The sequence below is a fragment of the Pocillopora verrucosa genome, chromosome 6 (genome assembly GCF_036669915.1).
Source record: "Pocillopora verrucosa isolate sample1 chromosome 6, ASM3666991v2, whole genome shotgun sequence".
NCBI lineage: Eukaryota > Metazoa > Cnidaria > Anthozoa > Scleractinia > Pocilloporidae > Pocillopora > Pocillopora verrucosa.
The window spans coordinates 17458270-17480659 of record NC_089317.1 but is presented as its reverse complement, the minus strand read 5'-3'; the positions used below and the strand labels follow the sequence as shown (position 1 = coordinate 17480659).

Genomic DNA, 22390 nt, shown 5'->3' with positions numbered 1-22390 from the left:
TTTCTTTTGCAGTTTTATTTTCATTGAACCTTCCAAAAGGTACTGTTGCAAGTTAAATAAAGGAAATGTATCCCGAATAAATGCGATGAAACAAAAAATTCGCATTTCATTGAACACGGAATCAATAGAAGGAAATTTAATTGTGGCTTTCATTGTTCTAGTATGTTGTGGGAATTTGCAAGTCTCAGCTGGAGCATTTTTCTGATATTTCATCATCAATTTTAACTTAGAGAGAAAAGTACTGAGTTAAAAAAGAAAAAACTAGAAAATGCGTGGTGAAAAGGATCTAAAATACACTTGACTATTTTAAGTTTTGCTCATGATAGCTTTACTGACGCAACACGACAGTTGACAAGATTGACAAATCCAAATCAAAGTAGGCAGCATTTTAGCATTTCCTTTTCCTTAGAAGTTTATTGCACAGTTACACACATTCTGATATTTGACATTTCCGTTCGGTCATCATTGACACATCTCACAAGCTAGTAATGGGTAATTTACTTGTACATAGTACAAGTTGCCTGTGTATTTAAAAGTACGTGAGTTTAGCTCACTTGTATTTTCTATCCTTTCTCTTTGCCTTCTTAGAATGTACAGAATGCGATGTCCATCGTCCAATTGGCTTTTCCTGGTTTTTGCGTTGCTTCTATCCATTGGTAAGACACTTCTACGGCACCTTCTTTAAATGCACCTCGTATCTTATTGAAAAAGCAACGATACTTTATGCCCTGCATTCAACGCCTTTACTTTGCTTTCAGTGTAGAGTGTAAAATGGTTGATTTACTTGATTTTGTCTACTCATCTTTCTTACTTAGACGCTATCCTAGCAAGGAAATCTGAACAAGTAAGTCATATTTTTCCTCGGAAAAATGTTTCAATGGTAGTTGAATTTCAATGTTCATACCTTGGTTGGAAAAAAAAGATTTCCAAACTACTTGTCCAAATTTGCGAGGGGTTCGTATTCTTCAATGATTACTTGATGTTGCTTGTGTTTTGTATGTAAGATATGATGCGTTACGGAAATTGATTTCATTTTGGTTGTGCGATGAAGATATGATAGTGATGAGTGACTGAGACTGTCACAAATATAGTGCAACTCAATTCCATTGAAATTAAAAAAATTTTGCAAGACATCAATTTATTCGAGTTGCACAAAGATGGTGCATCTTATGATTGGTTTGAAGCGTTTGTGTATTTATCCTCCTTGATGCTTTCCTTAGAATCTCCACCATCACATGACCAAGAGAGAAATAGAGCATTACTTTGGTGTCAAGGATCATACAAAAAGTAAGACAAAAAAGTTCCTTTTCGCATTTTTGATAATTTTAAGCTGTTTTTGCGATATTTTGAGCAGTGAAAAGAAGGTTAGTGCGATCGTTAGCTATTTAAGGTGTTGCTCATAGACATCGTAACTGACAGCGCCCCCGACAGTGGAGAGAGAAATAAAGCGCCTTTCCCAAAAACGCAATTAACTAATGCCGGCCGAGTTTTGAACACGGACATTTCGACCTGGAGTCTAACGTACTACCTGTTAAGGCAACGCTTGTTCCACATTTCAACTGACACTGGGTAAGCCCCGAAAGGCCTAGACCTCTAAGAACGTAAGTTTTTGCCATCTTTTCACAGTACCCGAATACGATATCAGCTCACCACATCATACAGACGTTAATGGAAGGACTATGTCTCCCTTTCTCATCAGGGGAGATGTGGGTCATTCAGATATTTTACATTACGACCTGCATGCATTTGGTTCCAAATTACGGCTGCGATTGAGGCGAAATCGTAACCTCATGGCACCGAACTTAGTTATTGAGAGACATCACGGAAAGGGTATGGTAACGACTCAATCTGCGCCTAAAAACAAATACTACTTGGGACAAGTTTTGTCCGATCCAGATTCCTTGGTGGCCTTGCGAGGTGACACAAGCTTGGTAAGAGTTTTGTTACGCTTGATGGTATCTTGACTTTTTCTCTAAACGTTTTTGCCAAGCGATAGAAAAAGGATGATGGTAAGTTTAACTTCTTTGAAGTTTTTTAACATGGTGCTCTCGCTCAGACACGCCTGTGTTTACTACCGTGTTAATGATGTGCATGACAAATGACGCGCTTCTAACTGGCGGAAAATTAGTGCATTCACATGTAACTCGAGTGCAAATTACAAATATCACGCGCGCAATTTCAAAATTTTGTCTGTCTTGCCTTTCTCGTATGTTTTTTTTTTTTCATGTAAATTATTAACAACAAAAACATGATTTCTCCTGCAATTTGGTGTGATAAACACTTGTAAATTTTTTAAAGACTACAAATTGTACTCACCCTATGGGCTCGTGCAATTTTGTTCTCTTTGAAAAATTTACTCGTGCCTATTAACACCGAATTGCACTCAAAATCATCTCATTACGCATACAAATTTCTTGCTGGTACTTACATTATCTTAATTTTTTATCATTAGATGGGTATGATTAGGACTTCTCGAGAAACACTATTTATACAGCCGCTCTCGACACACTTGGCCAGGAGAGTGAGGAGAAATGCATACTCTACACCGCACTTGATTTACAGAATTCCAACACAAGAAGCGGTTTCCTGTGAAATACAGTCAATAGGTTCGTTCCTTTTGTAAAACGAGCAAATACTGGAATTAGTGATGCCACAGTAATGGCGCAGGAGTCATTGGTTGGTTCCCGCTTTATGGTTCTCTTGTTTTCGGCCTTCCTCCACGATGATAAGCACTGCCAATTTTAACTCGACTTGGGCACAAGACGCGAGGATCAATCTATGATAAATTCAGTTTACTTTTTAATTTTTTTCTCTTGGCACTTCCACTGGCAATTTATGTGATTTTGACGACATTAAACCTGCTTTCGGTAAACGATTGTTGTCTGTATATCGCATTGTGTTTAGATGTACTTATTTGGCTTTTTCCCACAGACCACTAGATTTTTCATCAGTACTGAGACCTTTTCTTTATTTCTTTACTTCTATTTTTCTTATTTTTCAGGAAAAGATCGTATCAAGAGATCGACACTTTATAGGAAGACTCGTGAAGTAAACAAAAATGGCTATAAATTTCTTGAAGGAGCGTTAATTGTTCCTAAAAGCTACGAACAGAAGTATGGAACAGATAAATTTGCCACAGTACTCCTCGCTATTGCCAACATGGTATGTTTGCTTGGGCATGTTTACGACGAAACAATATTGATTTTGTCTTAATCAACGAGCTCTAAAATGGCTGGAAGCCAGACAAACATTCGCCGTATCAGCAGCTTTTGGAAAATGCCCGAAGGTTCATTTTTTCATCAGTTATTCTCTTTGATATGCAGAGATTCACTTCAGTAAGAGTTTCGCTTCAACGAGAGGGTGGTTATTAACTCGTCTTACACCTTTTAAAAGGAAATTCCATCTTTATCAGAATTACATTTTTTCATCTGATAGGTTGCTGGTATGTATCAAGATCCCAGTATAGGAAAAATCAAGGTCTATTACGTGGTTACCAAGATTGTTGTTATGGAGTCAACAGTAAAGCTGGTAAGAAATACCATTAAGAACCAAGTTTGCTAAAGATATTGTAGTTTAGATTGGTCTGGTGAAAACGAACAAGAAGCCATTGATAATAAAAAAGATGATAAAAGTGAAAGGTCGGAGCAAATGCACGTGATTGGAGCCAAGAGTGCGTGTGTAAACGTTGGAGACCAAGGCATATTGTTTCTTGTTTAAAAAGCTTCGGACGTGAGCCGGGAAGAGGGGTTCTGGCAAAAGTGTTAGCAAAAGAGAAAAAAAACAAAAATAAAAGTCTTGCACTTTTGAACTCTTGTTTCTGAGAAGTCCTATCGTGCTACATCGAGTCAGGATTTTTGAAAGATAGGGAAAACCAATTGAAACAATTTTAATTGCGGCTAAAAACTTTGTTTTCTTTTGCTGTATAGGCTAATTTCTCTAAGATCGACAGCAATAGCAAAAAGCTGACTCAGATGTTGAAATGGGCGGGACCTTCAACACTGAAAAGTATTAACGACCCGGATCACTATGACGTGTTCAGTTATGTGTCAAAGTACGTATTAACTTTAGATTCTCGGATGAATATCAACATAATTTTCATTCGACGTCATGTTTGTCGCGCACAGCATTGGGTGGATAACCGAGCAAATAATACTTGGTCAGAAATCAAACAAAGTGAGCCGAACAAACATGCTCTTCCAGCTTGATTTTGAACGAAAATATTGATGTTACATCCGGGACTGTAACTCTCAAGATCTGAATCATGGTCCCTTTTCTAGTTGCTGTACTTTTTCACGTAAGTAAACAAAAGATGAAAAGCACCCTCGAGCTGATGGATTCGTCCAATCCCATTGCCTCACTTTTTCCTGAATGATGTATAGAGAGGACGTTGCATGGGAAAAACCTTGACAGTGGTATTTTAAGTCTCTTTTGGGGTGTCAGATTCATCGGAAAAGGAGCAAACAGCATCGTATCCCCTTGAAGGTGAAAAAGACTTATGCTTGTTTTACGAGGCGTTACGTAAACGTTTCAAAGAGGCGCGGGGGAAATTTTGCTGAGAGAGAGACAGATACCAGCCTACGTTGTAAGAAATCCTCTATAATTAACTCCTTTTGGCACAGAGGATCAGACAGACAAACAGAGTACAGACAGACAGACAGACTGTTTAAACAGTTTTCTTTTCGTCACCAAAATGACTCTATCACGGAGCGTCTAATTCCGGTAGAAAATTATATTGTTTCGTGCAACTAAGCAACTGTCTCCCTAGACTTGTGATGAAATTTTTTTAATTGACCATTTTACCACTTTCTTCCCTTTTTGCAGTGAAATAAAAAGCGGAGGTAAGATGCTCTTTGCTAACTTGTGTAATCGGCTGAAAGATGCCAAGCTAGATGAAACGCGTCGTTTTAGAAATTTTCATATGTTTTTGGGTGATAAAAGTTCCAAGGAAGATAAGAAGAATGAAGGGTCATTGAATATATCCATATATGTAAATTTTTAGGTCTCGCCATAGCTAACCAGATCTGTTCCAAGGCAGGCGCTGGGAATGGTAACGTCAACGCTGATGTTGGTCTTCAAACTGCACTTCACGTCGCACACGAGATAGGTCACAAGTAAGTGACGACGTTGCGTTATTTGCATTTTTGCATTATGCCCGATGTCAGTATTTGTCTTCGTCTTGTACGCTCTCTTATATCAGAATCCTTTGTCGCACATTGGCTCGGGAAAGCGAACCACCTGGATCTAATTTTATCTTTAAATTAGAATCTTTTAACAATAACACGACGAGATTTGTCGGAAGTTTCGTGTGTCGTGACTTGAAAGTTAAGGTAGCACAATTAGCAGATGTATCGACAGTTTTGTTGCTACATGTTTGCTTGTTTGTTTTTTTTCGGTTTTTGTTCTCAATAATTAATCGTCATTGCTAGCTCTTGTATGTAATAAGGTACGAATGAGGTAAGAAATGCTTGTACATTACCATCACATGAGAATTAAAGGCTTACCTTTCTCTGTTGTCGCAGCCTTTACCTTGATCATGATGGCGATGTAGGGTGTCCGCAGCGTCAATACATTATGGACGCTGTTTTACCGAGTGGTATCTATGCAGCAACCTGGTCGAATTGTTCCCGGAGGGTCCTTCAGGAATTCTTGGGGTGAGTGCCCTCTTGTGGAAAATCGATTAGCGTTTTGTAAACTTATGAAAGAACTGAATATTCCCAATCGTATCTTGATTAAAACGATCTACATACTCCAGTAAATGCTACTCGCAATTTATTTTACAATATAATCTGGAAAATGATTACCACTTATGACTTTTGTGCCTTTTTATACGTACCATAGTAATATTTTTTAGATTGATTTTAAATAGCATTTTACGTTATTATACCATATAATTATACCTTTTGTAATGTCAACGTTCTAATGAACTTACAGGACCCCTATTAATACTTGTTTCATTTCACTAACGAGGTTATCCGATTTAAGATCATTTACGATAAGCTAGGAAACATTATGTGGTAGGTGGGCTTTGTTTACTTTTACAGATCCAAATAGTGAGAAGTGTGGCATCTGTGAACTGCCTGCTAACATCTGCAAGGGTAATATCTTACCACTTTGTTCTTACTGTGTTGACAGAGGCAGCAAGTCTTGGTGTTTAGATAACACACCCCACGGCGATCTTCCAACCCTTAAACCTGAGTATCACGGCAAACTTCCTGGGGAAATCTTCGATGGGGACGCTCAGTGTGTCATGCAGTACGGCGCTGATTACATATTGTCACCTCATCAAAAGGTGAGCTATGACTGAGAAAGGAAGTACCACAACAAATAGGTTCGGCGCGCAGCAAGCCATGGTTTACTTCACGCAGCTTTATCTTTGAACCAATGGGGAGCAAGTTGTTCTTGGATTTGAGATTGTTATTTATTGTTCTGCTACATTAAAAATCTTGGATGGCGGATTTGGAAAATCAGTCATTCGTTTCACACAAATCAGCCAATTTTCTACCATAATGAAATTAGTTAAGCACCTAAGAAGAGATGGAAACTTTGAGAATACTGGTCCTCGGGGCCAACGCGTCTCAAGTTAAGTAGAGCCCTTGCGTAATATGCAGTGAAGATGTCAGGCCATCAGACCTTTTCCTAAACAGATTAACATTTCCCTCGATTTAAATTCATCGCCCCTTGTTTCAAAATAATTTCTACTTTAAAATTTTTTTTTAAGGGAGTATGCGATAAGTTATATTGCTTTAATCCTAAAAGTGGAACGCAATTGAGTCGACTTGCACCGATAGCTGATGGGGCACCCTGTGCAGAACGCAAGGTAAGAACAAGGTTAGTTATCCTGCGATAATCTTATGAGCGTCCGGAAGCGTTTATTGCCACGAGCGAAACTTCCATGAATACCGCCACGAAAACACACCATGCCTTGCCAACAAGCTCTCTGCGCCTTAGCGTCTCTCCAGCTTCTGTCACCGGCTGCTTCATTGTTCATGCGACAAGGCTGGGAATGCCTGCTTCCTGGCTAAATCTACCCCAAAGATTTTACGAGCAAAGATGAAAGAAACAAAATTTTGCCGTTTTAAATTTCATTCTATGGAAACTGAATTATTCGTGAAACAGTTGATTGATCATTACGATCAATAAATCAATTGATAGCTTGACTCTTGACTTTCTGTCTTTCCCACACTTACATTTAATTGAAATAAACACTATCTTATAAACTGTTTCCGCATGAATGTTTCTCGACACCGGTAAAAGTGAAAGAACTTCAGAAATTCTCGACCAGATTTCCCCAAGCTGGGGAAAATGAAGCTGCCATGTTTTCGTTTCAAGAACACTGTAGCCACAAACTAACTGTGGGATTCATTTAGAAATTTATTGAAAATGTTATTTACATGAGAAAGAAAACCACTTGCAAAGTGAATGTGCATTCAAGATTCTTTTTTTATTTCGGCTTTCATTTGATAGTTATTACCAAGTTTAAACGCTTCAGCACTTCTGTTAATTTTAGGAAGGACTCCGTGAGAGTTTTGATTTAAGCAGAGGCAATGAAACAAATTTTGTTAAAGGGAAATTGGGTGCCGCGAGTATACAAAATAGCTGAACGGCATTTGAACAAGAGTACACTTGCAATTTTGCTGTTTATGTCGTAAGTTAGGTCCTCAAACTTGAAATAAATTTTACCACCTATAACCCTAAAACTGACCTTTATTGCGATGAAAAAGTTCCAGAAAATATTTAAAATGTTTCTTAGGCCTGCAAACTACAAAAACTTTCTGTCCAGCTTATTATTTTACAGTGATGAAGGAGTGGTAGAGGAATTCTGGCTACAAAATTCACGTTTTTCCCTTCCAAATTGAAGTATTCTTCAAAAGCACTTTTATAGTTAGTACCCTCTAACTAGTTTGACCTTACACATCGCTATTTTACGTAAGTTTTCTCTACAATTTCTGCTCGGGTTCTCGGTGCTATGACGTTCATTCAGCGGGAAATTAATTTGTCTTTGCTCTTCTGACCAATGTTTCATTCAGTTTCCTGCGCTTTGATTGGTTTCTCACGAATTTTTTTAATGGTTTTCATGAGAATCAGCGACTTTATCACAAATTAAGAGCTAAGAATAAGTTTATCTATATCTCTGACAAACTCCGCTCTGAATTATGTCATAGAGGCGACAAACAACACCCTCTGGGTTACTGGGGCTCCTACAATCTGAATTGCTCTCAGCAGTACAATTCAATCTCAGATCGTACTCTTTTCATTTTTTTGTGACTGGTTGAATAAGAAATTCTTAATGACAAAAATTTCAGCAATTAAATTGCAACATTTTAAAATTAGATATTGTTATAAAACCGGAAATTGGACCACGTGTTCGGCCATTTTAATGCGTGTTTATTCGATTTTTAAATCGAGCGTACAGTTGCAGACCAGATTAAACTTCTTGCACCTCAGTTACCGCAGAAAAAAACAAACCCTCTAAATCTGTAATAATTATGTCACTTTACCGGTCTTAAAAAATATTTTCTGTTACAATTGCAGTGGTGCATAAGCGGGAAATGTGTAGACAATGGCAAACCAAGGATTCATGGAGGTTGGAGCGCGTGGTCTCGTTACGACTCACTATGTACACGGCCATGTAACGGCGGAGTCACGTTCAGAACTCGAACTTGTACAAATCCTGTGTAAGTTCTAATAATAACAAATCTAAAACTGTATTTCCTGAAGCATTTAGACCTTAGGATTATAAAAGGCGTGTTCGTAATGATTTTTTTCTATCGTTATTGTTGTTTCTTTCTTTTTGTTGAGTGTGTGTGTGTGTGTCAGTCTAGTTTTTGTAGCTTCAAGTTGTTGTCGTTGTCGTTCGTTTTTTGCATTTTTTATTTCAACCAGCGATTTTTAAGTTCCTTGTATTTGCTTTAATCTTCTTCGTCATTATCCATCCAACAAGCGCAAGTGGAATAATTGTATCATTAAAAACGCCCCAAAATATAGATAAATCTTCCTAATTTGCTTTATTGTTTCCTCAGAGATACTTTTTTAGCTCCGTTTTAATTTTGAGCATGGCATATTGGCTCATAACCCATGACAGCTAAGCCAATGAAAACTCTTGAATTGCATTATCCAGTGTGTTTTAAATAAAATATCACCCGCAATCAGACATCTTCACCTGACTTTTTCTTACCTACTAGACCATCTAATGGCGGGGAATCCTGCGTGGGAGAAAGCAAGGAATGGAAAATTTGTAACTCGCAGGTTAGTTCGGAAAATCGCCCACAAATAAAAGAGGTTTAATTTGGAATAAGAGCGACTCTGCCTAAGTGATTGTAACGGTGACACCTTCGGATTGAGTACACGTAATTATTTATTGGAGAAGTATCCTCAACTTGAGTTTCATTTTTATGTTTGCTATTAAAAGGAATATATAAGATCATGACTCTGACGGCGTTTTGCAATTCCAAAGAGTTAACGTACCCTTTCGAAATTTGTATTCAAATGTTACTAAACTTTGAGCACGGATGCCGACATTTTGAATTTTGTGTATCACTATTGCCGGTTACCGTTGTCCCAGGGCAAGTCTCAAACCTCTTTTGATATCTGTGTAAACAGTTGGAAGTCACGCAAATAAGCATTCTTGACTCAAATTATAAGTAATGATTTTTATTTCTTCGATACCAGCGTGGCGCAGGAGGTCCTTTCGAACTGCGCGTTTTGGTTTTACGTTTGCGGCCGCGTAACTGAGTTGTTTTCAAAATGGTGCCATCCCTAGACGAAATTTTAGCACATTTAATGGTAAAGCGAATCTTGAGAATCTCAAACCTCGTAGGGAGTACATTTTCATACTTTAAATTAGCTGAGATAAAGTCTTGATTGGGTCAGAACCGTATTTCTTCTTTAATCAAGCAAGAGAGAAGACTGCTAGGCGAAGGAGTCTCCCAGACTGATACCGATACAATCCTTATACTGTTATTTTAAGACTCCACGTTAGTTAACAAAAAGAGAGGCCTTGAATGTGCTCTGTTCTGTTGTAAAGCACGCAGAAAGCGGCTAGAGTACGAAAGAAGTGTAGGGAGAAACAAGAGACGTAGTTTCTCACAACTTTGGTTTATAATTAAGAATCCGCTCAATTCCCCACGCACTAATCTATACTCCCTTTTAAAATGTTCCGAGAAATACACGCGCCGTGATTGGTCAGAACGAGTTCGAGGTACGAGCGCGCGCAATTCACGATACATTTTATAAAAGAAATAAAATATTTGTTCCTCGAGCATTCATCCATCCAAAAATCTCCGTGTGCTTATCTAAGTCAACAATGTACTCGGCGCGTTTTTTACTTCTTTAATAAAGCACGCAGCAATAAGCCAATCAGAATCCTTGTTAGAATGGTTCAAATAATCTGATTGGTTGAACAAGACTAAAGCTGTTAAACTACCTGCAGTAGTTTACAAACTGAAATAGTTCGGCAAGTCGAATTCAACACTTTGACTGAAGCCTTTTAGTCTCTAATACAGAATCTGAAAGTGAAATGTTCGGTGAAATCTGGCCGAATTGAAGCTCGGAAAAACACGCAGGTTTTTTAAAATAACAATCAGAAAATAAGATCTGTTTAAGGCGGATGTTTAATGAATGAACGATAACCGATTTGACAGGAAGATGAAGACTGCTCGGGATGACAGCGCCGTAAAACTCGGCCGCTGTGATGGATGTGACCCTCTTACTCAACGCATCGGAAAAGATGTCAGAGCAAGCGCCTATTTGTTCACTCTAGGAGTCCGATGTAAACTCTGAGGCTTGCTTCACTGCGATGAGCGGAGATTGCGATGATGAGCTAGATTAATATGGATTTTAACAGTTATGCCAGTTTGGCTATACTTTTCAACATTCCTGTTTTGGTCCGTTTTGTTTATGACCACGAAACTATATATACCAAACGAGTGTTAGCTGTGTTTGATTTTTCTTACCATACGAACTGTCCATTTCGTTTTCTCTTTGAGGATTTTCGTCTCTGCTCACGTTATAATAACGTCTGTACGGCGCTTGACAGGTTTATAAACCTTTGTTTGGTTCTTCTGTTGCTATTTGCGGACTCGTTTTTTCTGAAATTACGCTTTCAATTGACGAAAAAAACCTAGAGAGAAGTCTGAGAAATGGCCAGACATAGTACAATTTGGCAGTTGGCGTGACAGCTTTAGTTCTCTTGCCCTATGTTCTATTTAACTAGTAGATTCCAAGTTGCCATGCGTCTGTTCAGTAATAGGTCGCAAATGACGTCAAAATGTGGTAAGAACCAAAATGTGGCACATTGGTCACGTGTGAGGCGCAGCCGAGTGTGTCACTGATGTTCTTACCACGTTTTGACGTCCTCTGTGATCTATTACTGAATAGACACACGGCAACTTGGAATCTATTTGTTTTATATAATAGAGAATCAAAAAAGTTAAGTTAATGAAGCGGTTAGAGCACGAAAGAATTGTAGGGAGAAACACGAGACGTAGTCGAGTGTTTCCCCCCCCACTACTTGAGTGCTCTAGCCGCTTCCTAAGTACTTTACAACACATCAGAGCACAGTCAAGGCTCCTCTATTTGTTTTGTAATAAAGAATCCCTTAAATTCCCCGCGCATTACTTTCAATTTTCAAAAAAATTTTAATCCAAAGCGAACAACAGTGTCGTCAGCATGCTCTATACTCTCTTAAAGCACAATCGGAATCGTTGTTGTAATAGTTCAAATAATCTGATTGGCTGTACAAGACTAAAGCTGTCAAAAAAGTCAAATCATCAGAGTTCACATTCTGCGGCAATTGTTTACCAACTTAAATAGTTTGGCGGGTCTAATCTAACACTTCTGCCCAAAGTGTCTCATACAGAATGTGGAGGTGAAATGTTCAGTGAAATCCGGCCGAATTGTGGCTCACAAAAACACGCAAGTTTTTTCACAAATAGTACACAAACTGCTCAAGCCGAGTTTTACGAATGAACGACAGCCGAATTCACCGGAACATAAAGACTGCTCGGTTGCAGTGACTGATATGGCCCTCACCACTCAACGCATCGGGAAGGACATCAGAGCAAGCTCTTAGTTGTCCACTCGAAGGAAGGTCGATGTAATTCATGAGGCTTGCTTCACTGGTCATCTCCGAGCTAGCCACGTTGGACCTCAGCATGATCGCAGTCGCTCTGACACCGTCATCATTAGTATGAATTATAACAGTTACTTTTGCTATATTTTTTATCATTCCTGTTTTGTTCTGTTTTGTTTTTGAACTCGAACTTTATATACTATCCGAGTGTTAGCTGTGTTTGATTTTTATTACCATTGGTAAGCTTGCAATCTAACCAAGCGTGAAAACTTTCAAAACTCGGACTGTCCATTTCGTTTTCTCTTTGAGGATTTTCGTCTCTGCTCACGTTGTAATAACGTCAATTACGACGCCTAGAATGTTTATAAACCTTTGTTTGGTTGTTCTTGGCTACATGCCGGCTCGCTTGTTAGGAAATTTCACTTTATGTTAACGAAAAAAAGCTATAGAAAAGTCCCGGAAAAGGTCGGACATAGTCCAATTTGGCAGATGACGTGACAGCTTCAGCTCAGCTCTATGCCCTAGACTCTCAGAGAGCACGCTATTCCAACGAACGACAGCGCGCGTTACATCCGAACTTTATTATAATGGTCTTTCGGGAATAATGTTTCATGGACTGCTTTTGGTTGGCAACCGAGACTTGAATGTTTATAATGGATAATAGAAAGACGCTGCATGAGATGCCCAGATCAGGGAAAATTATAATAAAGGATCTTTTGCTTTTAGATTATCGGGTGGTTCTCGAAAAATTTAATGGGATTGACTACAGGATCATTATTTGATCCACTTTATCATTTTTCTTACAGGCCTGTCAAGAAGGAGCAAAAACGTTTAGAGAGGAGCAGTGTTTAAGAAAGCAATCTGGCTCAGTTCCCTACTTTGTTTCAAGTTGTATGTGTGTGACTTTGACTGTATTTCATTTATATATTATGTGCAATTCAAGGCCATATGTTTACGAAGCTTCACGTAAAGTTCGCTGACCAAAAATAATTACCTGTAATTTTCACCTAGAACTACAATTAGGAAGCTGGCAGCGTGTTTTCAATTATCGCATTTAAGGTTTTCCTTGCTAATTCGCAGAAAAACTTGCCTAATGAGTTAAAAATAACCAAACAAAATGTAATGGTAAGACAACTAAATACGATAATTTAACTAAGATACAACACTATTTTCGTTTTCAGGGAAGTTACATTTTTATTCATTTTTCATTTTCGTAATTCATTTATCTTATTTATTTTCTCAGCCCTTTGTGAATTATATTGTCGTGTCGGAAGCCTTGTGAGAGGCAAAGGTACCGTAGAAGACGGAACGCGTTGCAAAGCAGACAAAAACACTTATGATGTGTGTATCCAAGGAAAATGCCGAGTAAGTGACTTGAGATGATATTGCAAAAAATTACCTATATCTATTTCTTCTAGTTTGAAGATATCTGTTCACAAATTTATCTCAGCGATTTATGGATAGTTGGTGTGGCTACTATGGCTTTAAAAAAAGTGTTCTGATACCAACCTTACTTAGTCTTCAGAATTGTCAGAGAATGTTACAATTTTGCAACCCGCAAAACTGTTGTATCTTAAAGGATTACTAAGAATGGAGAATATTTTAAAAACCCTTTTAACTCCCATGGATGACCAAGACAGAATTTCTCTTTACAATATCAATACAATATCAAGCAGACGAGTGATGAGAATAAAAACAATTTTAACGAGAAGTAATTAGTTGATCCAGTACCAAATCTCCAAACCAAAATCACAAGAACTATATGGCAGACAGAATTACTATTAAGATCTTGGGAGCTAAAGGATTAAGTTGAATTGCGAATAAAGTTCTGAAATAAAACCTAACAAACAAACAAACAAACAAACAAACTTCAGCTCCAATAAATTATTTTCAAAGCAAACCATATTTCCCAGTCGATAGTTTTTCTCTCTTCTCGTTACCCTTTTTTTTATCGAAAACCTTTTGACATTTTGAAGAGAAAATCTTTGTGAGTCACTCCAGGAACTGAATAATCTAAGATATGTTGAAAATTTGAAATGTTTTTCACTCCGTCATGAAAATGCATTTAAGGATGTCGGGTAACTTTGGTTTTGAAATGTCACTTGAATAAATAGCCGGTTGGTTGTGATCACGTTCTGGACTCCAACGCAGTGGTGGATCGCTGTGGCAAATGTGGCGGCAATGGGGACCAATGCTTCGTTATTTCTGGAAGTTACACGGCCTCTCACACTGTAAAAGGTACAGTTCATAGCCCAGTAGGAGAGTTCTTGTTGATTACGTCAAAGTTATGCAAATAGAGGGACATTAAAGAGGACTTAGGCGCCTTACTTTGCTGTGAAAATAGAGATATAGCTAATATTAGGTATGTGGCTTTGACGCCCGATTCACTTTCACGGACTCCGCAGCAAACATCTTGTTAAAATTTTTAGGTGTGTTTTATTGGTGGAGTGGCTACCTGGTTTTATAGGTGGCCTTTTTTCAATTTTTTAGATAAAATATTATCGATAAGTCGGTTATTTGATTGTGTTAGTTTGATAAGTGCTAGATGTCTACTTCGGTAATATATGATTTCATTCGATTTCGTTTGATTCTCTGTTTCCTCGCTCTTTGTTTTATTATTCTCTTATGTCTCAGAGCTTTAACATTTAGAAGGCAAAGTTAAGATTTTTATCGCCTCTTTACTATTTGCCGAAAGTACACAAAAGTGCATAAGAAACCTCAGTAAAATTACGAATGACTAGCGAATAACACCTTTTTTCATTTTGTTTCTTTAATTCTAGGTCTTGAAAATGCAGATGTCGTTCAAAGACTTCTCATTGGTGCTTACGACGTTTCTTTCAAAATGAGGCAGTCATCACGTAATTACCTCGGTAAGAAATCGAGGGACTTTAAGTGAAACCAACGGTATAACTTAAAGAGGAAGTACGCTTCAGGAACCATATCGGTTGTTGCCGTCATTAACAAAAAAAATGTACTTGAAATTACGCAGTCAGTGTGAGAAATTCATGCCTGTATACTTTGTAATGGCCGATGGAGCCTACTTATCCTCTAAATTTGACCTGATGTGTGCTGCGCGTTAGAACCCATATCAATTGGATGATGTTAAAATAATTACGACCACTCAGGACAAAGGAAGGCATCATCAGGGGTCGGTGGAATCGAAAGGTGAAATCAATCGAACTGCCTGAAGCACGAGAAAATCAGTGTAGGAAAGTCACGAGTAACTTAAACTATAAAGTATCGAGTTTTCTGACCAATCACAGAGCAGAGCAAGCAAAACAGAAGAAAACACCATCTCCCTGAATTTTAACGATTTATCATATCAGCTGAGGTGCTGCGAAGTAACAATTTGTAACTAATCATCAGACTGTGAATATTGATGGCGAAAGCGCTTGATTACATTTCAGGGGTTCAAGCAGACAATGGAATATATTTAGTTGGCAACGTAAGTAAAAACGTGCAGGAAGTTTCTGTTGCTAACACAGTTATCCAGTATACCCGCAAGAAGTCAAAGTACAAAGTGATACTCACGATTCCAGGTCCTACAGATCAGATTCTTAAAGTAGTGGTAAGGAATTTTTCTATTAAGTATTGTTCGTAATAAACTTATATGTGACTTTATTTGTGTGTTTCCCTTAAAAGTTTATTAAATAGAGAATAATACATGGGCACGTGTGGATATGGAAATTCTCTTCGAGTGTTTACCTCAAAAGCTTCACGAGTAAGCGCTGCGAGCGAGTGAGATGTCGAGTTGAACACAAGAAGAGAAATTTCATATCCACGCGCGCCCATGTATTATTTTTTTTATCACATAAACACAAAAGTCCTTTGACGCAAGAAAAGTCAACTTCATTAGTGAATGAAAATATAAAGGATCGACAATCACCGAATAAAAGTCGTAAAGTCCGTCGGCGCTAATGCTCAGAAAGAAAAACTGCGTCGAAACACCACAAAAACAAACAATGGCCGTAATTTTCATCACACAAAACATCTCTGCTATTGACTCGGTCCTTACCGGTAGAAGAAGTCTTTCAGGTAAACGGCCAAAATCGGCCTGTGGCAAATCTTCCAGTTCTTGATTTTCGTTCTCAGCTGCGAGAAACCACTGAATACGTAACTTTCAGTTTTCTTCCCCCTCTAGGAACGATTGAACGTCATTGTCAGTAAACGATACGGATATTTAAGTGTTTTAGGAGCCATAATCCGAAAAAATTCCCACAAAAGACCTTGGATTGTAAATGGTGAAGGCTTTGCCGTTCATTTATCAACCTTTAAAGTGGCTAGCAATTTCAAACACACGTGAAAAATTACGATATTCTTCACATGTGCTGTTACGGCTTTTCTCAAGGCTGGAAATCCTTGTATAATACCGCAGTTTATATGATAAATCGAGAATAATAAATGACACGTAGATATGGAATTTCTCTTCGAGTGTTCAACTCGGTAGCTCACGAGTAAGCGCAGCCAAAATCGGCTTGTGGCAAATACGCTTGTTTTTACACATATCATTTCTACACCACCTTTTGGCACTTTATGTAAATTACGCCGCCTTTTTTAAATTATGCTCTACGTCCCTCAAAGCAATGCGTTTTATATTTGCGTGGATGTGCACCCTTTTCCTACGAGAGTTTCGTTTCTCGTATAATCCCTCACTATTTGGTAATTTTTTTGCCTCGTGGTATCATCACGTTTTATTTTTGCCTAATAATTTGTTGGTATTTTTTTATAAAATTCGTTTTTCCGTTCCTTACGAATTTTCTTCTTCTTCACGTGCGTATTAAAGATAAGTTAAGTTGAATACCGAGTAAATGTAATTGATTAAAGCGGGCCCATGCCTCTTCAATATTATATTTGTCTTGGGTAAATCAAAATAGCTGTGCATTTTTTAATACTTGGAACTGATAATATTGAGGGGGGGGGGGGGGGCAGAGGTTATTTGTGGGGCATTCCGGCAGGTTACTTTGTTACCTTATGATTTCAAACTGTCCTTCGTTCCTTTATTTTCAGTACGTTTATGTCCAAGGTGGAAATCCAGGAATAGACTTTGACTTTAAAAGGGTCGTGCAACCTTCCGACACACCGCCTGAGAATAAATTTGAATGGGTGACATACACGTGGTCCGCCTGTTCCACAACGTGTGGCCAAGGTACAAACTCTTGAACTAGACGCGAGAGATTAAGAACTGCACGCATGTGCGTTTCTGCTCTCTTGCGCACGTGTTTCTGTTGTTCTTACTAAGTCCAGGCAAACTAACTGTTTGACTTTTCATAATCAAGATATACATTGAAATAGCTGATAGTGCTCACTGCTTTTACGAGAAACTGAACGTTTAGCTGTAATTTTTTTAAGCTGTGAATTTAAGTGTGCTTACTTGAGCTCGCAACATAGCGATGATGGCGATACCCTCAACATAGAAGGTGTCACCGTGAATCCAGAAAATCTTACGACATACATTTGGAAGAACCTTTTTTCTAAATTCAGGAAGTGCCAGAGAATCTGGTCACCTCCCATCACAGGTGAAATTCGAGTTAAGTTTAAATTTTCTTTTTTTTTAACATTGGGCTGATGTGTTCTACGAAGTGAATTGAACAGGAACTATCAACATGTTGGAGAGGGTCAAGATACTTTACCCTCTCCAAGCAGATACTTGCCTTTTCGATCATCTACCCTCTCATATCCCACCCTTGCTGGTGGAGTAACTTGACGGTACTGGTTTGCGTTTTCGCTTGCAGGTGTTCGTACACGCTCAGCGAGATGTATTCGGTCAGATGACAAAACACCCGCCAGCGATGAAGCTTGTGGAGAGAAAATTACAAGTGAATCATGCCAGGTCAAGGACTGTCCCTCGGAGTAAGAGCAATGCATTTCTTTGACAATCGATTACTGAGTTAAATACAGAGCTTATGGTTTACTTCTCACTAACGTGAGTTTGGGTTGAGTCATTTTGGCTAACGCCTTCAGAAGCGTTCTTCAATGGATTAGAGAGGGTGCTGCTGCACTGAGTCTGCTCAGTGTTAAATCGATCAGAATCGATCAGAGATAGAAATTTTGAGTACGTAGAAGGTATTTTGGGAGTCTTCTCGGTATTAAATTGAACAGAATCGATTAGATATAGAAATTGTTAGTACGTAGATCTTACCGTTGCTGTGAATAGTCCATTGCGATAGATTAACCTGCAGTCGTTCGGCTTTTGACGTAGAAAAAGAGAAGCCTGAGCGCCACGGTCTTGTGTCTATATTAACTATATATGTAACACAAGAATTTTTGCTTTCAGATGGCACACCACTGATTGGTCAACATGCTCCAGATCATGTGGCAATGGGTTGCAGACACGCGATGTCATCTGCCGTAAGAAGATCAACCCTACAGAGTATGGACCAAGCACAAACTGTCCTGCTGATCAAAAACCCAGCATTTCTGAGAATGTTCGATATTGTAACAGCATCGATTGCTTGGCTGATTGGGACACTCAAGAGGGGCTACTGGTAAGTGCCTCCAATTTTTAGAGGATCTTTCAATCGATCATTTTCAATTTATGTATCAGGAAGTATGAGATATTATGACGTCAAGTTAAAAGTCATCCTGAAAATGAACGTTTATTTCTCTTAAGAATCACGAGAGTAGCTCTATGTGTTGAACTTCTTCTAACGTCGCCAGAACTCCCTTTCAGCATGATATGTCAATGGAGCGTTAAGTAGAAACGTGAACGATTTCCTATGGGGTTCCCAACCTCAGACTCGGAAAAATGTTTTGATTTTCTCTTCTTATTTTGCTTAAATTGTTTGAAAAATGTACAAAGTTTTAATGCAAGGACGTGCAGAGGTATTGCTTTTTAGATATTTGTATTCCGCTGCGTTCTCGTTTCACTGTTAGGGTTTTCTGAAAGTCTTGTAAAGACTCATTACGTTCTTCCTTCGGTATTGTCAGCTAGCAGGCAGTTGCTGCAAAATTGTGAATGAGGAGCAGTTTTTAACACTCGTTCATACATTTTGTGGGAAGTTTATTACCTGACAACGATTCTAGTCAATCCAGACTGATCGCATATGACTTAAGCGTACAACAGAGGGGGCTTTTCGTAATAGCCAGATGTCTTTGGTAGGTGTTAGTTTGAGGTCTCGGTGTCCGCCGGGCCGGGGTTGAGTTTGCCTCTCTTCTTTCTTCCCCTTTCATCGATTCACAGTTATTCTTATATTTTTCTCTGTTGGTCTGCCTTGTGCCCTCAGTGTAGGGTGAAGGCAATCCCAGAATCACTTGCTCCAGCCTCAGCCAGCCGGCTAAACCAGTTGTTTTGTTCTTCGTTTTGGTTAAATTTTCGTTAAGCTTCCATTTTCCACTTTAGCCGAATGGTTTCTCCCCTCGCTACAACACTCACTCTTACCAGAAGGCCTGTATCTTTCCTCTTCCTTTACAGAGAGACAAATGCGGGAAGCCAATTGATCCAGCGACGCTCTCTTGTTACCGATTAGATCAGTTTGGCCAAAAAGCCATGGTTCCGAATCTTTTATGTAGGTACAGAGCTAAGCCGACACGTCTCCCATGTACAACTACATCATATCGTTCACAATCATATCGACATCAATATGCAATATTTACCAGCGTATTGGTTCCTGTGCTTCAGATGTTGCTGGAGTATTATAATTTGGGATAGGTTGCATTTACTGACGTCTGTCCTTGAAGGAACTTTGATTTTAAATTGTTAGAGGTCCCTTTTGTTACATGTCAAATGGCTCTCTCTCCTTGGGAGTGGGAAAGGATGCTCTGTTACATATATAAATGATTTCAAGTGTGACAGTACAATCAAATCAGCTTCTTCTTAGAGTTCAATCATTGCGAATGTCCTTAATTATATTTTAACAAATTTGAATGGAAACTTTACCTTGGGTGTCTGCTAGCATCTCAGCTAAAATGAGATGCACAGAATAAAAAATAAAATAATCCGTCAGCAGAATTAAATAATCCGTCAGCAGTACCGTTTACTGGCATAAATCACGATATTTTGTAAAGAAATCTAACATGACACTCTTACCTTGCTTATTTATCACATTATTAGCTGTTTCGATGATCAAGTTATGCTCTACCACATTTTAGCCAGATTTAATTTGCAGTTTGTAAATCTTGCCCACATTATTATATTAGTCGCATGACAAGCGTGACACATAAATTCAAAGACGAATCAACCTCCGAATTACCAAGAGATGGGTTTTTTTCCCTCTTTTCATATCTGTAAAAACCTTCCAAGAACTACTGTATTCAGAAAAGTAAAACGTTCAGATCCATAAATGATTCCTTTGCCGGCAAAAGTCAAAGAATGTTTACAAAAGTCAATTCGATTGAAAAGGCACATACTGATTTAGCTAATTGATCTGTTGTATGAGCGTCTCATCTTACATGCTAACAAGGAGATTTGCTGTTCATTTAAATCGTTCGCTGGTGGGTCTTTTGGGTATAGTTATCAAGAAGACCGACGTTGCATATCTCAGGTCGTTCCCTTGCGTAGTTATAAAAAAGACATTTCAAGTTACTTGCGGAGATCCAAAAACTGAAGTTGATCTTATTTTGTCGCGAGCCGGCATCTTAGACACGCCAAAAGATATCGATGATTTTACAATTTGCCCCATTCATAGATCAAATCTAGGTAACAGTGTTGGGTGGATTCGTGGTTCCATTAGTAGATGTAGAGTGCATAAAGAAGTGTGCGGCCATAGTAAAGGTAGGGTTAAGTCGATTCCAAATGCCTATTGGGGAACTGGGAACTGGCAAGCGTGTACCACAGATAGCAAGCAAGACATCTGGAAAATTCATATAACCCGGCTACTTACCACCTTGTGCAAAATTACACGTCCCGTCAGACTTAGGCTTCGATTGGGAATTGGTCAATAGGCTACCAAAAATCCAGACAGAGGCGGAATTTTCTATACCAATGTCTGAGCACCTTGTAAGCTTCCCGCTGTCTGGCGGGACGCGTAATTAAGCACGCAGTGGTAAAGGGCCCTTCCGCAGTAGCTACAAGACGCTGACAAAACTTTTTTCTCTTCACTGAAAATCACATCAAAATTTGTCCTTGCTAAATTTCAAGTGTGCTGAACGTATCAGCACCCCCCGGGGAACCCCTATACATAAGAGGGCGAGGATGCGCGCCGGGAATTTTGTAAATGACCCCTATAAATTTATAAAAGGTACCTGAGTCTTATCCGTGTGGGAGTGGCAACAACTGATATCTACCCTTAAAAAGTACCAATTTAAACACAAAAAAATTGAAAAATCCCAAAAATAAGAACTTCTTTATCGATGTGCTCCAGAAGCTCAATTCAGGTCATTGAAATCGTCCTAGTAATGCTTATTTCAGGTATTTCATTGAGCGAAAAACGCCTTTGGTACTTCATCCGAGGTCCACGAGGTAAATCGCGATTTTATGGCATCCGAGCAACGATAATTGGATAGATTCTTTACTGCATCCTTGGTTCGACCCTCCAGGTGAGTGCGGAGATCTTCCATGGCTTCATTTTTTTTTTCTTCGATGCAACTCAAACGAGTGCGAAGAGTGGTAATCAATTTTAAGATTTCTTCCTGATCTCTCGTAGCATTTTTCACATGGGCCTTTGCGTGGTAAACTATTTGAGAAAGAAGTTCATATAGCCACCTAATGAAACAAACACAATACCAAGGATCAACAGAGTATTGTCGAGGCGATACAAATGTAGACAAAAACAGTTTTACTGACCCCTTGAAAGCTTTTATCTGTGGGGAAAAACCTTTGTTTAGACATTAGTTGAGACCATGTATTGCTATTTACCTATTTTTTAAATGTTTCATACAACTCCTTACCCTGTTCTCCAATTTTCCTCTACACTGCAAAAAGAAACACTTGTTGTGTTGTTCCCTTTCACCTTGCATTAACCGACGCATATGAGCATATGAGCATATGACCACATGAGCATACTAACAGTTAGGTGCTTACCTCCAATAAAATTCCAGCCTGGCTTTGACGCTTCTTAAAACCATAGATCTCATACAATTCATCAGAGAAAAAAATCTTTTGGTTATGATCCCGTAGTTTTGGGCGATCCTGGCATTCTTCGTTGACATTTGAACGATCTGTTTCTCCGGGACAATATGAGGATAAAACTTCTTTAACTTTTCGATGACATGATTCTCCGCTTTTTTTTCTTCTTTTGTTTCTTTCACTTGGTCCCACTTGTTACACACCAACAAGGCACAGGTGGATGTAAACTCTTCTTCCTTGCGTTTTTCTTTGACGCCCTCCAGCAACTTTCCCAACTGTAATTTACCATTTAAGGTTACGTTGTATTCTATTCAGGT

At 38.7% G+C, this 22390-nt stretch overlaps 1 protein-coding gene across 2 annotated transcripts in view; it reads left to right on the top strand.

Annotated features, from left to right (window-relative positions):
- LOC131775123 (A disintegrin and metalloproteinase with thrombospondin motifs 16-like) overlaps positions 1-21224 on the top strand; it is a 28154-nt gene extending 6930 nt beyond the window's left edge. For both annotated transcript variants that reach the window (XM_059091211.2, XM_066167996.1), the window contains 24 exons: positions 589-656; positions 816-844; positions 1221-1287; positions 1627-1931; positions 2453-2606; positions 3002-3162; positions 3436-3528; positions 3927-4051; positions 4822-4838; positions 5000-5111; positions 5520-5651; positions 6133-6289; positions 6719-6817; positions 8533-8675; positions 9183-9246; positions 12877-12961; positions 13314-13435; positions 14185-14308; positions 14851-14940; positions 15478-15638; positions 17078-17216; positions 17803-17920; positions 18345-18555; positions 19482-21224. In XM_059091211.2, coding sequence (XP_058947194.2) covers positions 590-656; positions 816-844; positions 1221-1287; positions 1627-1931; positions 2453-2606; positions 3002-3162; positions 3436-3528; positions 3927-4051; positions 4822-4838; positions 5000-5111; positions 5520-5651; positions 6133-6289; positions 6719-6817; positions 8533-8675; positions 9183-9246; positions 12877-12961; positions 13314-13435; positions 14185-14308; positions 14851-14940; positions 15478-15638; positions 17078-17216; positions 17803-17920; positions 18345-18555; positions 19482-19718 — 3012 coding nt within the window. In that variant the 5' untranslated portion in view covers position 589 and the 3' untranslated portion in view covers positions 19719-21224. The remainder of the gene's footprint in view (positions 1-588; positions 657-815; positions 845-1220; positions 1288-1626; positions 1932-2452; positions 2607-3001; positions 3163-3435; positions 3529-3926; positions 4052-4821; positions 4839-4999; positions 5112-5519; positions 5652-6132; positions 6290-6718; positions 6818-8532; positions 8676-9182; positions 9247-12876; positions 12962-13313; positions 13436-14184; positions 14309-14850; positions 14941-15477; positions 15639-17077; positions 17217-17802; positions 17921-18344; positions 18556-19481) is intronic.
- Positions 21225-22390: the final 1166 nt, after the last annotated feature.